The sequence below is a fragment of the Puma concolor genome, chromosome C2, assembly GCF_028749965.1.
Source record: "Puma concolor isolate L17-30 chromosome C2, mPumCon1.1.hap2, whole genome shotgun sequence".
In the NCBI taxonomy this organism is placed as follows: Eukaryota; Metazoa; Chordata; class Mammalia; order Carnivora; family Felidae; genus Puma; species Puma concolor.
The window spans coordinates 46,006,265-46,022,260 of record NC_141675.1 but is presented as its reverse complement, the minus strand read 5'-3'; the positions used below and the strand labels follow the sequence as shown (position 1 = coordinate 46,022,260).

The following is a 15,996-nucleotide window of genomic DNA, read 5'->3' as shown; positions in this document are numbered from 1 at the left end:
AGTCGTAAGAAAATGGCTTTAGTAAGTTTAGAAATGTACACAATGATTACACGCATCTATATTATTTCTATTGACATAGGCATCATTGAGAAAACAAAATTTTTGTCATAGGAAAATATGTGGGACACTCTGGGTTTCAATCTCTTGATGTTGGACAGGAAGGAGGGGGAAGGAAATAATCAGATTGTTACTTGGTAAGAATCGAACAAATAAGACAAGGATGATGTGCCTCATAGGTGAGTAAGCACGTGCTGATAAAACAGTAATTTGAAAGCAATCCATTCTCCATATACATTTTCTAACAATAAGATATTTTAAATATACAAAAATAAAAATACGCCAACCAATGTTGGTGACACCAGTGCGCCCAGCTGCCCAGCGTTAATGGATAGTAATATGTAACTATGTTGTTTCCGAGTTTAAGAGATGAAATACCATGAACACAGCTAAACCGCAACTACCCTGAGCCCTCCCTTGCTCCTCCAACCCTCCTCAGGAGTAAGCCTTGTCCTCACGTGTGAATATATCATTCCCGGGGCTCTAAGCTCACCACACAGAGCCTGCATGGGATTCTCTCTCCCTCTCACAAACTAAATAAGCAAACATTTTTTTAAATGTTCAAAAAAAACAAACAAAAAAAGAATGTATCATTCCCAACCAGGCCATGGATCACATACAATATGACTCCACAGAGCTTAATTTCTGTTTTGCTTCTAAAGGAAGCTTCACGACCTTTTAGGGACATTCGAGATAAATATAAGGTGCTCTTTATCATTGTTCTCAAATAGATTTCTATAAAATAGCTATTTAAATTTCCAGGAGACTATATAGGATCAGATTATTTGTGACGAAATCTGTAAGAGATAAACTCGAAGAAGATCTTAGGTTTCAGGGTTACCTAAAATCAACTTTTTTCCTATCTAGAGTCCCAACTACAGCCAAGAAAACCAAATTTGTAACCCTCCTCACCAAATATTTACTAAATGTCTGCTACGTACAGGGCTCTCAAAAGTGTCTGCTCCTCAAAGAGAAATCACTGTCCTAGCAGCATCAGCATCACACCCAACCTCAGACCTACGGAATCGGAGCCTTCACTTTAGCATGATCTCCAAATGACACGCACGTACACTTGAGTTTGAGAGGTACTTGTTTAGAGAAATCAGGACGGTGCTAACACAGACCAAGGAGGAACCAAATCTAACCACCATGCTGCCAAACTTATTCTCGGCCTATTGGACAACACGGCTTTCAGGTGTTACATCTGCAAAGTCCACACATCAGTCTCATTAGACCAGTAGCTATTCAACCAGGGCATACTGGGTCTCCCAGGACACTGGCAATGTCTGGAGACATTTTTGTTGCGACCTTGGGGTGGGGGGGGGGACAGTGTCACTGGCATCTGGTAAATAGAAACCAGGGAAGGCACTAAACACCCTACAATGCAGAAGACAATACTTCACAACAGATAATTATCTGGCCAAAGTATCAGTAGTGCAAAGGTGAAAGAAAAAGGAAGGAAGGAAGGAAGGAAGGAAGGAAGGAAGGAAGGAAGGAAGGAAGGAAGGAAGGAAGGAAGGAAAAAGGAAAGGAAAGAACAAAGAAAATACTGCCTTGATATCCCAGCTAAAATAATCAATTATTACCTTCAGGAATCTGATGAACTGATTTGAGCATCTGTGTCCATGGGCGGGGGAAGCGGGGGGGTAACCAGTAACTAAGAACACTGTCTATCCAACACTCTCAAGAGTAAGTTTTCCCCAAAAGTTCATACCAATATTTGTCAACACTGACAACCAAGACCTATACAGCACAAGAAATACACATGTTGTAATATTTCGTAATTATCCAAGCTGAATTTTAAAAAGTACATTGCTACCATACGTACTTCTCTAATAAAAACACTTTGGTATTCACTCAATTAATTCTCCATTTTTCTCTCACCATACAGGATCATTAGGGAAGGAACACCTTGGCCACTTCAAGATGACAAGCACACACTGGACTACACTGCTTCATTGACAGGAAGCCTCCTATTCTACCAGCGCCCCCACCACGCCAAAAAGAATTTTAAGGTAACTGAAAAAATTCTCTAGTATTATCCACAAGTTTATTAATTTCACACAAATTATGAATAATTCCTCTTCTCCAGAAAAAGAAGAATTATGGCACATAATTGGAAGGGTGGTCCATATGTAAGAGAGATATGGGTCGAGGTGTATAGGTACACAATAGAGGAGTAATGAACCTCAGGCCAATTAAGCATGTTTTTATTAAGGTGCATGTTTCTGGAGTGAGCATTGCTTTGTATGGCCTGTACTGACTAAATTCTGCCCAAAGAGAGAGCCCAAAGGTTAAAGGTAATTCTCTGCACTTTGAAAATACTTAAAGTACCACAATCCTCAGACCCTACATTGCACTAAGGAACAAGGGCACTCACTTTATTTATTTTTTTTTTTTCAACGTTTTTTTTTGTTTTTTTTTTTTTTATTTATTTTTGGGACAGAGAGAGACAGAGCATGAACGGGGGAGGGGCAGAGAGAGAGGGAGACACAGAATCGGAAACAGGCTCCAGGCTCCGAGCCATCAGCCCAGAGCCCGACGCGGGGCTCGAACTCACGGACCGCGAGATCGTGACCTGGCTGAAGTCGGACGCTTAACCGACTGCGCCACCCAGGCGCCCCCAAGGGCACTCACTTTAAATTAGAATGAATTTGTGGCACTTGACATTCTAGCTGTGCAGAAAAATGGAGAAAAAGCAATTCATGTGCTATTATTACACATTAATAGCTATCTTTTGGTCTCATAAATCCCATTCCTCCATGTTCTTTAATTATGTTACCAAAGACCCATGTGAGGATATAAAACTAAAACATATCATTCCATTTCATGGTCCTTTACCTGGATTTGTGAGCCAGGGAAGAGCCTTACCTACGAGAAGCTGAAGACATACTCTTAAGCGTCCCTTTTTGAAAAGTTCTACCACATATAGAAATCTTTCTTCAACGTAGTCTCAAGAATTTAGGGAGCAGTGCTTACGTTCTTGAAGCTTTCAGTACAGAAATTCGAGATAAAACTCAAAAGTAACTCCAGCCAGGCACAAGGCTGGCTGCACCTCCACAAACTGGCTCACTAGAGCACCCACTTCTTGGCTAATCACCATCCTTTCCCCCTTGTTCTTCCTTTGCATATCTCTCATCTTTAACAGGCTGCAACAAGCTGCTTAGAAATAGTGAACCTTCCAAGAGCCTGGGACAGGAAAGGAAGAGTAGGTGGGCTACACCAAGACATTCTTTGTCTTCTTTTTGATTCACTTGGTTCTTACTTTTGCATCATTGTATAAAATCATCATCTATATATGAGTATTTCCTCCATTTATGAAATGATTTGAAGTTTTGGTAGGTCCCATCATCAACACACTAAATCATCTCTACACTAAAGAGAAGGAGAGGAGATTGGACAGATGTTAAAAGGTCAAATTGATACAGGTCCCTGTTATGATCTTGTCCTGTTTTCATCCAACACATATTCCTATGTTTTGGGCTCAGCATGTAATTGTCCTCACTTCCTGTAGATGCCTCAGATAGTTCTATTTTCACACATCTTTCAATCTATCACTGTACAGAAGCCTGGCTGAGACCAAAAACAGTAAAACATTCAGCTGGAGAACACAATGCCCTAAGAAAAACACTATTGCTAAAGAAAAATATTTAAGAGCTTAGATTATCTTGGGTTTACTTTCGGCTCATTACTCATGTGGAGTGTCCCTTTGTCTCTACTGTGTCTAACTAGTAACAATGCAGGCAACAGTGATAGTGTTTTTCCCCAACCATCACATGTCAAATCTTTCCATCCTAAAACAAAGACTCTTACCTGTGATTCCTTCAAAACAGGCCAGAATAGGAAGAAGGTGTCTGCAAGGAAAGACCCAAGCAAGTCTTAAGTATTCACTCCCTTTCAGAAGGCTTCCTTGCTCTAGAAGTCTATCTGGGTCAGTCATACTCTTCCATCAACCTCGAAGTGACAAGGGGTGCAGGGAGACAATGATGTACAACACAAGGGCATAATATGCTCAGATTCTCAACACATTCAGGATTCTAAGAACACAGTTCTGGACCCATGGCATCAGGCTATCAGGAGACAAGACAAACTATTTAGTAGACAAACTCCTTGCCACAGTGGACATTTAAAAATAGAAAATGTGGCCCCTTTGCTTACCATCTAAAATTCAAAACAGGCTACAGAAGACTGACAGGAAGCATAGAACTACAAACTATTATGATCAGAGCCAAGGGTGGCATGCATGAAGTAAGAGCACACAGAAGCAAGGTGTTCTTGTGTGAGAAGTAGTACACAAAGTTTGCATATACGACTGTTTTATTTGGAATGTGACTGAATTTCATATTCCACATTTCCAAATTTGACTTTCTCATACTTCCTTAATTTTACTGACAACACTCTTTACTCACTGTGTTTGAAACACTGTACTTGGCTCCAGGAATACAAAGATGAACAAGATACATTCTCTGATCTCAAGGGACCCATCATCCTCCACAATCATTCTTTCCCACGATCCCTGACTACCTGTACATTTCTTAAGAGTAGGGATTCATGTCTTCAATTCCCAGATTGCATGTTCTTTTATTTCACAAGTATTTTAACTATCTAATATCCTAAATATAATGCTAGGAACACAATGGTAAAAAAAATAATACGATCTCCCTATGAAGGGGCTTACCATAACAGAAGAAAGAAACAGATGGAGAAATCAGTGTTGAGATGGGAGAAAGGCACAGAGCTAGGAGCACACATACAAAAGGAGTATAACCCACTCTGACCAAAGCACAGGAAGACAACATTTTCTAAAGACAGTGACATCCAAGCCTAGCTGCAGGGATGAAGAGAAGTTAACATGCCAAGAAGGTAGCAAAAAGGTTTTCCACAGAAATGAAAGGTTGTGCAAAGGGAAGGTCAAAGAAATCATGGAACTCACGGCTGAGGGTGGAGGAAGCCGAGGTGAGACCAAGAAGGGACTTCAGTTGGTCAGCATTAAAGAGTTAGGACTTTATCCTGAGGCCAAAGAATGACCACAGAACAGTTTCCAGCAGGATGTTGATACATATGTAGAATGGACTCGGCATTTTTTTTTTTTTTGGAATTTTTGATCGCACAAAAATTTGGAGTTCAAGCCCCATGTTGGGTTCCATGCAGGGTGTGTAAGGAGGGGAGGGGAGGGGAGGGGGGGGAGGGGAGGGGAGGGGAGGGGGGGAGGGGAGGGGAGGGGAGGGGAGGGGGGGGAGGGGAGGGGAGGGGGGGGAGGGGAGGGGAGGGGAGGGGAGGGGAGGGGGGGAGGGGAGGGGAGGGGAGGGGAGGGGAGGGGGGGAGGGGAGGGGAGGGGAGGGGAGGGGAGGGGAGGGGAGGGGGGGAGGGGAGGGGAGGGGAGGGGAGGGGAGGAAGTAAAGGAAAAAAATGAAACATTCTGTCTTTACAGTTTTGTTACTTTAATTTTTTTAATGTTTATTTACTTTTAAGAGAGAAGGAGAGGGAGAGAGACAGAGACAGAATGCAAGTCGGGGAGGAGCAAAGAGAGAGGGAGGCACAGAATCCAAAGCAGGCTCCAGGCTCTGAGCCATCAGCACAGAGCCCGATGCGGGGCTCAAAAAGATCATGACCTGGGCCAAAGCTGGATGCTTATCCTACTCAACCGTCCAGGCGCCTCAGTTTTGTTATTTTTTGAGCCATTATTTAAATGAGTACTTTCTCGAACTTTGGAGTTTTAAAAGGAACTTTTACCATTTTGGGGGAACGTTGATCCCATTACCTACAGTTCTCAGACTGTCCTGCTTCTCCCATTTTTCTTTCCTGTCATCTGTATACTCTAGTCTTCCCTTTCTAAAAGGAAAGTAGAGAAGAAGGGAAGGAGGGAACGAGGAAGGCGTGTCTGATGCAGAGCTAACACTTAATTTCAAGAACACAACAGGTTTGACTATATCCACTGGCCTTTATTATTTGCCAAATTATTTATTAGATGCTGTAAGTCCCTTCTGAGTGACTACTTCACATTGCTTTCCAGGCCTCCCCTGCAGAAGTTACAGAATGATAAATTCCACCACCACACAACCTCCGAACGAGGCCTGCTCCCGGAACACCCTCATAACTCAGAGTATCATTCCCGTGCTATACTTGGCGGTCTTTGTCGCGGGGATCCTGCTCAATGGTGTCTCTGCATGGATATTCTTTTACGTGTCCAGCTCCAAGAGTTTCATCGTCTATCTCAAGAACATTGTTGTGGCTGACTTTCTGATGAGCCTGACTTTTCCCTTCAAGATTCTTGGGGATTCGGGCCTGGGACCCTGGCAGATAAACGTGTTCGTGTGCAGGGTCTCAGCTGTACTGTTCTACGTCAACATGTATGTCAGCATCGTGTTCTTTGGGCTCATCAGCTTTGACAGGTATTATAAAATTGTAAAGCCTCTTTTGACTTCTTTCATCCATTCAGTAAATTACAGCAAACTTCTGTCAGTCACGGTGTGGGTGCTCATGCTCCTTCTGGCTGTCCCCAACATTATCCTGACCAACCAGAAAGCGAGGTATGGGAAGGCTACGCATATAAAATGTGTAGAGCTTAAAAACGAACTGGGACTTAAGTGGCACAAGGCATCAAACTACATCTTTGTGGGCATCTTCTGGATTGTGTTTCTTTTGTTGGTCGTTTTCTACACTGCTATCACGAGGAAAATCTTTAAGTCCCACCTGAAATCCAGAAGGAATTCCATTTCGGTCAAGAAGAAATCTAGCCGCAATATATTCAGCATCATGTTCGTATTTTTTGTCTGTTTTGTGCCTTACCACATTGCCAGAATCCCCTACACGCAGAGCCAGACAGAAGCTCATTACAGCTGCCGGTCAAAAGAAATTTTGCTCTACGTAAAAGAATTCACTCTAGTACTGTCAGCTGCAAATGTATGCCTAGACCCTATTATTTATTTCTTTCTATGCCAGCCGTTTAGAGAAATCTTATGTAAGAAACTGCACATCCCATTAAAAGCTCAGTCTGACTCAGAAACTTCTAAAACCAAAAGAGGAAATACAATGCATGAAAGCACAGACACTCTGTGAATTCCCACCTCCTTTCAAAAAGAATCCATGTACATATTTTGCAATCTTCAGTTACATACGAATACAAAAGAAACATGTCCATGCAACTAAGTATCATCTCTATGCATTACTATTCAATTTAGTATAATAATAAAAACAAAATATAAGTTCCCCTGCTTTTGTAACAGCAAAGAAAAAAGTAATACATGCATTGTTCAATTTTATTCCATCAAAACACAAGTTTTCAATGTATAATCACTCGTCTCGTCAGTTAATGTAGAAGTTTAAATACCATAAAGAAAATAGGAAGCAATCAAGACAATTCACTGGGGCGTGTTCCTTCTCTAAAGACAAGAATTTAACTTATGTGGTTTTTTTTCACCAGGGTTACTAAAGACCAGCCTAAAAGCAGGCAGAGTTTGATAAAGAACTGGAGACCTGTTTGGAGTGAAAAAGTCAAATTTTCTCTGATTTCACTTAGGAAATTCCCTACTGATTTATCTCCTAGCATTTCAAAGGGAAGTTGATATAAATTCTGTTCTTTGCAGTAAAAACAAAATGTAACACTTTGATAACATTTTGAAGATGATAATAAGATACATTCTGAATGTTTTGTATCAAGACTTATTAAGCTACGTCTTGAGCATGCATTTCTGGTGTTAAAATATTTTTAAGTGGACTCTATTGAAGGAAACTGGCTATTGGTATATGTTGCCAGCAACTTTCCCTATCGAATGCTATGGAGGAAAAAAAAAATGATGCCCAGGACAAACACACAAACACACACACACACAGCATGCACATACACACATACATCGAGGGACAGGGTAAACAGTTTTCTTTGAAAGCAACTGGACTTGAAAAAAAGGAAAATCTAAAATTTGTAATTTTGAGTGAGAAATTACACATAAAATGAAAATTTGTGACATTTTCTGAAAAGGAGATGGATTTAAAGTATGTAGATAAGGGATATGGTTGCTGGCTTGTGAGTTACCAAAACTAAATTCTTTCTCTGCTCTTAACTGCCTAGAAGACATCCAGGCCATCTTCCAAATGTTATTCTCAAACATTTTTGTAAGCCATGTATATATACTTTTTTGCTTTACTGTATACGTACTAATAAAAATATTTTCAATAGTATCAGGATTTTTTCCTTAAAACCTAAGGTATGAAAAACAATGCCAAATTATTTCACAGTCAAGACATGGGTGGTTTCTTTAATATGCTCAATTACACATGAAGAAAGGAAGACAGGGGCACCTGGGCAGCTCAGTCGGTTAAGCGTCTGACTTTGGCTCAGGTCATGATCTCACAGTTCATAAGTTCAAGCCCCGCGTCGGGCTCTGTGATGACAGCTCAGAGCCTGGAGCCTGCTTCAGATCTGTGTATCTGTCTGTCTCTGTCTCTCTCTCTCTCTCTTCCCCTCCCCCACTTGCACTCTGTCTCTCTCTCAAAAATAAACAAGTATTAAAAAAATAAAAGTTAAAAAAAAACTACAAAGACAGTTACATAGAGAATTAAAACTTTTATTTGCCACTTTTTCAAAATTAGTATTTCATATGCTCTGGGACCTCCTCAGATTTTAGGAAAAACTCAGAAAGTACCTCTTAAATTCTTCAAGAACTAGGAAGGTTTTCACTCTCTGTGTCCACCTTCCACCCTCATAAAAACTCCCTGCTCCTAACTCTGGGTCAAATATCCTCTAAAGAGAACAAAATCACCAACCTATGATAAACATGCTTGGAAAAGTTAAACCCGCTATATATGTTTGGCTAACTACATCTGCAAAGAAACTGGCTGTGTTTATTCTTCACAATTTCCAAAAGCCGGGACAAACTAGTAAACACTGGTGGTTTTACCATGCCCCCCACTGGGCCACCGGAGAAAATGAAAGCAAAGAAGAAACTGAGTAGCACCAAGTAATTACTGCCTTTGTAACCACTGTGCTAAAGTAGATGGGCAATGTGGAAATCGAGCTTTTTCAGGAAACAATGTGCAAGCCAGGTAAGGATACAGTAAAGCAACCATTGATTTAACAGTTACTGTTTATCAGGTCGAGAATTACAATAAAAAACATGGTAGAGCAAGGTCAACAGTGGATGAACACAGACACTTCCCTGAGATTACCAGTACGTTTTTTTTTTTTTTAATTATGCTATGGAACAATTTGTTTCTTTTCTGTAGCTAGCTTATGATAGTGTTTAAGATACGTATTCATCACAGAGAAGGTAAAAACAACATTTAGCCATATTGTAGAAGCAGTGCTCTGAAAAGGTTAAAGTATTTTTAAAAGCGGCCTTATGGGAAAGGAAAGCCACACTTTGTTAACGTGGTTCTTTTGCGGGGATGTCCTGTCAGGAAATGGTGATGCTCGTGCCACTAGCATCTTGCAGAGAATTGATGAGCAAAAGGTAGTAAGAGCTGTGACCGCTGAAGGCGGTGCTGCACCAGTTCTCTCCCCACCCCCACCCACACACCTCACAGTGTGGTTTACCCAAAAGGAAATCTCGTGTCACTCTAGGGAGATGATCTGCTATGAATGATAGTATCTTTGGTATTTTCTGTATTAACAAAAATCCTTTTTTCTTCTTCTTCTTGTCCAGAGTCAAAGGAGACAGGTAGCAGCACGAGGAATAAGGACAGAATGGAGAACTAATGGCACATACTTTCCTGTCATCCTCAAGCAGAAACAGAAATTAGCCTAAGGGTGTTTTCTAAAATTTCTGAGTTAATCTTCTAGGTGAAGCCAACTCAGAATTTTTTCATTTGCAGGTGACATAAAAATACAACTAAAATTGGACTTCTGCAATAAAAAGAGATTCACTGGCTGACAGACTAAATGTCCCAAAGTTGCGGGTATGGTTTTATTTAAGGGCTGATGTGGGGCCTCTGCTGATGTCACCAAGGCTGGGTTTATACCATTCTTCCAGCCACTTTCCATGGTGTTAGTCTCAACTCATAGGAAGCTGTGGGCTCTTCTGTGTGTGTGTGGTCATAAAATAAAAGAAGCACTGCTAGACTATCTCTTCAGAGCCAGTCCTCCAGAGAATTTCCACAAACATCTAGTACTTGCTCTCAGGGGGTCATACGGGCTCATGTTCCACCCCAACCTGGAGACAGTGGGGTCAGACACACATGCTGGTTATCAGTCGTGGTCTGAGCCTCCCATCAGGGGCAGAGCGGGCACTGTGATAGCACATGAGAAAGAACTGGAGAAAGTGACTTTCTCAAAGGAAAAACCTCACTTTCACCTCCAGGAAAAGAGTCTGGAGGCTGAGGAGATAACTAACAGGTGAGCACCACTGGGGGCAGGCAGACTTTTGTAAACAAGCATTCCAGGACACATGCATCTCAGTGAGCACCTTTCATGGGTCATCTTAGGTGCTCGTGCTCTCTTTGTTTCTTGGTTCTTATCACGAAGGTTTCTTTTATGTTTAAAAAAATACTTCATGCAGCTGTGTCAATTATGCATCACAACGGAACCGCAGTTTGGTTAAAATGTGAGAAATCCTCTTGGTGCGAGATTTTTAGTCCAAGTCAAGAGCCACTTTTGAACACCTTTCTATTAGATTTCAGCAGTAGCATATGTGATCCACAGGTGTGTTTTCTTTTTAATTGCTCCCCTAACAATGAAAACTTTTGTGACTTTGTATCTCTTCAAAACACGGGGAAACAATCCGCGGGAGCTAAGAGCCTGTTACAAGCCTTTCTTAGGGACACACAAGCTCTCAGCTCTCAACTCACTATCATCCACAGCTTTCTCCAAGTTCTACTTTTTCTGAAAACCGAGTGTATGTTGCCTTCTCTTTCACCACAGGCACCTGAGTTTATAAGCTGCCCTGGGTCCCCTAAGCACTTGAGGCCTTGCTCTACAGAAAGACCTGGAAAATGTTCCCCACTGCCCAGTTGCACTCCAAAGAAGTTTCAGAGTTGACAGGAAATATAGGAAGCCACACCACTTGTATCTCCCACCTCCAGTAGAAACTGGGGTGTAAGCGTGAAAAGCAGTATTACAGAAATAGGCCCGTCTCAACAACAACGAAATATATGAAAAGTATTTTCATTGACAAAGTTCATGAGACTACTTGCTACCTCTTGAAGGTGCTCCTGGTCTAAGTCTGACTTCTCTCAGGGTCGAAATGAAGATCTCCTCATGACCCATCCTAACCCACTTCCCAAACATTACCCCCCTGCTTGGGGGACCCGAAACGCGAGACTCTGGAACCAGGGCCATCTTGTTCTACATCCACCTCCAGATGTCACCAGCTCTAACCCACGTATCAGGGGAAGCACAGAATTATACACCTTCCTCCTTCTCTCCCAGATCCCAGGTCACTGGAGAACTGCTAAACCTCCACCCAAAGCGCCTGGTAAAGTCCTAAGGGCTTACTGTCCCAATATTCCATCTTCTGACATAAAAGGATATCAAAACATGGCTCTCATCATCCCCAGACAACACTCCACACTACTTAACATAATTTGACAATCCCTTTTCTAAACTAAAAGCTTCTCTACATTTAACTAGTAGCTTTTTTCAAGCTATTAATTATTTACATTCTACTTTTTTTAACATTTATTTTTGACACACACACACACACACACACAGAGAGAGAGAGAGAGAGAGAGAGAGAGAGAGAGAGAGAGAGAACCGGCATAAGTGAGGGAGGGGCAGAGAGAGAGAAGAGACAGAGGATCCAAAGCAGGCTCTGTGCCGACAGCAGTGAGCCTGATGTGGGATTCAAACTCAAGACCTGAGATGAAGCTGGACGCTTAACCAACTGACCCACCCATGTGCCTCTACATTCTACTTTTTACACCACAGCTTTCTGAAGGACTACTAACTCTCTGACATTTACTAATTAAAATGAGAAGTTAATCTTCATTGTGTTTTGAATGAAAGGCCAATTTCAACTCCTTATTAAATTCACCTTCTAGTTTAAAAACCAATCCCACTATTAATAAAAAAACAAAAGACAGAAAACTTGCAATGCCATGGCCAAATGTATCTTATCTGGTTGATACTATGAAAGTAATTAGATGAATAAAATAGAAAATGCTATTTTTTAATAGGAAAACCAGGACTTCCACCAACATTATTCAAAATAAGGGCTCCTTAAGTGTTGATAAAATTACATTCAGAGTGCCCTGGTTACTGCACAGCAAAAGAAACCATCAACAAAACCAATGGCAATCTACTGAGTGTAAGAAAATATTTGCAAACAATATATCCAAAAAGGGACTTGTATCCAAAATAAAGAATTTATAAAATCCAACACCAGAAAACACGACTAAAAAATGGACTGAATACCCATTTTTCCAAAGAAGACGTACAATGGCCAACAGACATGTGAAAAAGATGCTCAACACCACTGCTCATTAAAAGAATGAAATCAAAAGAACAACGAAGGAGGGCGGAGGAGGGACACTTGGGTGGCTCAGTCAGTTATGTGTCTGGCTTCAGTTCAGGTCATGATCTCACAGTTCATGAGTTCAAGCCCTGCGTCGGGCTTTGTGTTGACAGCTCGGAGCCTGGAGCCTGCTTTGGATTCTGTGACTCTCTCTCTCTGTGCCCCTCCCCTGCTCATGCTCTGTCTACGTCTCTCAAAAGATAAAATATTTTAATTAAAAAAAAAAAAGAAAGAACAATGAAGGGACACCTTGTTGGCATAGTCGGTTAGGCATTCAACTCCTGATTTCAGTTCAGGTAATGATCTCAGAGTTGAGAATGAGCCACCACATTGGGTTCCATGTTGACAGTGCAGAGCCTGCTTGGGATTCTCTCCCTCCTCCTCTCTCTGCTCCTCTCCTGCTTGCACTCTCTCTCTCAAAATAAACTTTTTTTAAAAAGAGAAGAAAATGACAAGTGTTGGCAAAGATGTGGCGAAAAAGGAATCCTCGTGCACTGTTGGTGGGAACGTAAATTGGTGCTGCCACTGTGAAAACAGTACAAGTTTCCTTTAAAAAACTAGAAACAGAAATGCCGTATGATCCAGTAATACCACTACTGAGAACTTACACAAAGAAAATGAAAACTAATTTGAAAAGGCATATACACCCTATATTTATTGCAGCATCATTTATGTTAGCCAATATATGAAAGCAACCAAAGCATACATCCACAGATAAATGGATAAAGATGACATGGCGTATATATACAATGGAGTATTACTTAGCCATAAAAAGGAATGATAGTTTGCCATTTGCAACAACATGTATAGACCTAGGGAGTATTAAGCTAAGTGAAGTCAGACAAGACGACAAATAACACATGATTTCACTTATATGTGCAATCCAAAAAAACAAATGAGCACACAAACAAACAAAAGCAAAAGCAGAATGTCCTGGTGATGACTGATGAAGCACTGAAGAATATCTAATATCTAAAAGAGAAGGAGTAAAATAAAGAGCAATCTATACTTCATCAAATAATGAGGTAGCAGTAAAAACATAGTAAGCCAACACTCAAACTCGCCTTTCTACTTCCTACCTACATCAAAGCAGACCCTCTCCTCAGACTTCCCTAGCCAGAGCTGAAACCACAGTCTGTTCCCCTCCCAGCCCTACACCACAGCCCCACACCATACTTCTGCAATGGTTCCAAGCTCCCATCCCTTCCCATGCATCTCACTGCAGCTCCTCATTGCTTCTCACTCAAAATGACCACAATCAGCCCCTACTTGGTTTTTTGCCTTCCGCTTTCTCACCTAACCCTATGGAATCCAAAGCCCTCAGACTTACTGAGCGTATTTACTGAGCTCTCCACTGTTAATGAAGCACCCAAGATCAACCACAGTGATCCAAGATTTGGTCTCAGCCTTTTCCTAACGTGGATCCTCCTCAGGTTCTCCAAGCACCCAGACTGCCCGAGAGTCAGCTAACACACCGCCCTACATCTCAGTCATCTGTACCACCCCCATGCCTGACACCACATCCTCATGCCTCAGAAGCATCTCTTTACCTCACCTCAGGACTGTACTGCCTGGACTCCTATGGGTTCTAACAGCACCACTGCAGGATCTCTGCATATTCCATATCACCCTCTCTACTCTGTAACCTTCTAAACAAATACTCTCTAGCATGGGAGCTAAGGGGGAAGCATGCAGTCAGTAAATGTTTGTTGGAGGGTCTCCTGGGTGGCTCAGTTGGTTAAGCGTTCGACTTCAGCTTAGGTCATGATCTCACAGCTCCTGAGTTCGAGCCCCACGTCGGGCTCTGTACTGACAGCTTAGAGCCTGGACCCGGCTTCGGATTCCATGTCTCTCTCCCTTTCTGCTCCTGCCCTGCTCATGCTCTCTGTCTCTCAAAAATAAACATTAAACAAGTTTTTAATAAAAATATTAACATAAATAAATATTTGTTGGAATTTTCCTTAAGTACTTGATCAAAAAGCACAGACTCGCATGGCAAGGGATAGGGAGAATTTCTCCAGGAGAACCTTCTCTTGGAAAGTAACAACAGAGTTTGTAAAATGTATTCTGAGCTTTGAAAACATTACTCACAACTTCTTAAGAAGTGGACCATAACCACTTAAGGGGGGAAAAAATGAACTTCAGTGACTAAAAAGAAACAAGATAACCTTTAAAAGTTCTTTCTTAGGGATTTCCCCTTATTAATTATTTCATATCCATGAATCAAATCTCCCAGTTAGACCTCACAAGTGAAACATAAAACGGACTGTAGGCTGACCCACTAACACTGTATAGTCAATAAAAAGGGAGAAAAACAAAACGACAGGCAAGGGGAATGAGTATACTCAGCTACTTTTTTTTTTTTTTTAGATTTTTTAAAAGCTGATTTAATACCATGTTAAGAACAATGTATATTTTTTTCTTCTATATTAATCCATATGTTGTTCTATGAACACTCAGATCCTTTCACATTTTTTTCTATGTAAAATCCTATTTTGCATTTTTTTTATTTTTTATTTTTTAAAATTTACATCCAAATTAGTTAGCATATAGTGCAACAATGATTTCAGGAGTAGATTCCTTAGTGCCCCTTCCCCATTTAGCCCATCCCCCCTCCCACAACCCCTCCCATAACCCTCAGTTTGTTCTCCATATTTATGAGTCTCTTCTGTTTTGTCCCCCTCCCTGTTTTTATATTATTTTTGTTTCCCTTCCCTTAGGTTCATCTGCTTTGTCTCTTAAAGTCCTCATATGGGTGAAGTCATATGATTTTTCTGACTAATTTCACTTAGCATAATACCCACCAGTTCCATCCACATAGTTGCAAATGGCAAGACTTCATTCTTTTTGATTGCTGAGTAATACTCCATTGTGTGTATGTGTATACACACAATTGTGTGTGTATACACTCTATTATGTGTATGTGTATACACACACACACACACCAAATCTTTTTTTTTCCTCCATTCATCCATCAATGGACATTTGGGCTCTTTCCATACTTTGACTATTGTTGATAGTGCTGCTATAAACATGGGGGTGCATGTGTCCCTTTGAAATGGCACACCTGTATCCCTTGGATAAATGCCTAGTAGTGCAATTGCTGGGCGTAGGGTAGTTCTGTTTTTAGTTTTTTGAGGAACCTCCATACTGTTTTTCCAGAGTGGCTGCACCAGCTTATATTCCCATCAGCTACTCCTATAATTGAGTTCACATTCCTCAAACACTGTCGCTTTTAAAACATTTCCAGCTTTTACTATTTCATTAAAGAGGGAAAACAGAGTTTAAGTAATACAGAAACAGCCACATGTTAGAAGCTCTGTATTCTATGCCTCGGTTTTAAAAGTACTCTTATCGGGGCACCTGAGCACCTGGGGAGCTCAGTCAGTTAAGTGTCTTACTCTTGATTTCGGCTCAGGTCATGTTAGCTTTTTAAGATCCCTGTTTGGGATCCCCTCCCTCCTTACCTCCTCTCCTCTCTCTCTCTCTCTCT

At 41.2% G+C, this 15,996-nt stretch overlaps 2 protein-coding genes across 5 annotated transcripts in view; one reads left to right on the top strand and one right to left on the bottom strand.

Annotated features, from left to right (window-relative positions):
• P2RY14 (purinergic receptor P2Y14) overlaps positions 1–8,232 on the top strand; it is a 64,763-nt gene extending 56,531 nt beyond the window's left edge. For 3 of the 4 annotated variants that reach the window (XM_086674528.1, XM_086674529.1, XM_086674527.1), the window contains 2 exons: positions 1,949–2,072; positions 6,071–8,232. In XM_086674528.1, coding sequence (XP_086530654.1) covers positions 6,094–7,116 — 1,023 coding nt within the window. In that variant the 5' untranslated portion in view covers positions 1,949–2,072; positions 6,071–6,093 and the 3' untranslated portion in view covers positions 7,117–8,232. Of the gene's footprint in view, positions 1–1,948; positions 2,073–5,879; positions 5,978–6,070 lie in introns of all 4 variants that reach the window. The other variant, XM_086674530.1, reaches the window with a different exon arrangement.
• Positions 1–15,996, bottom strand: part of MED12L (mediator complex subunit 12L) — a 340,943-nt gene that overhangs the window by 204,574 nt on the left and 120,373 nt on the right. The gene's annotated exons all lie outside the window — the stretch shown is intronic.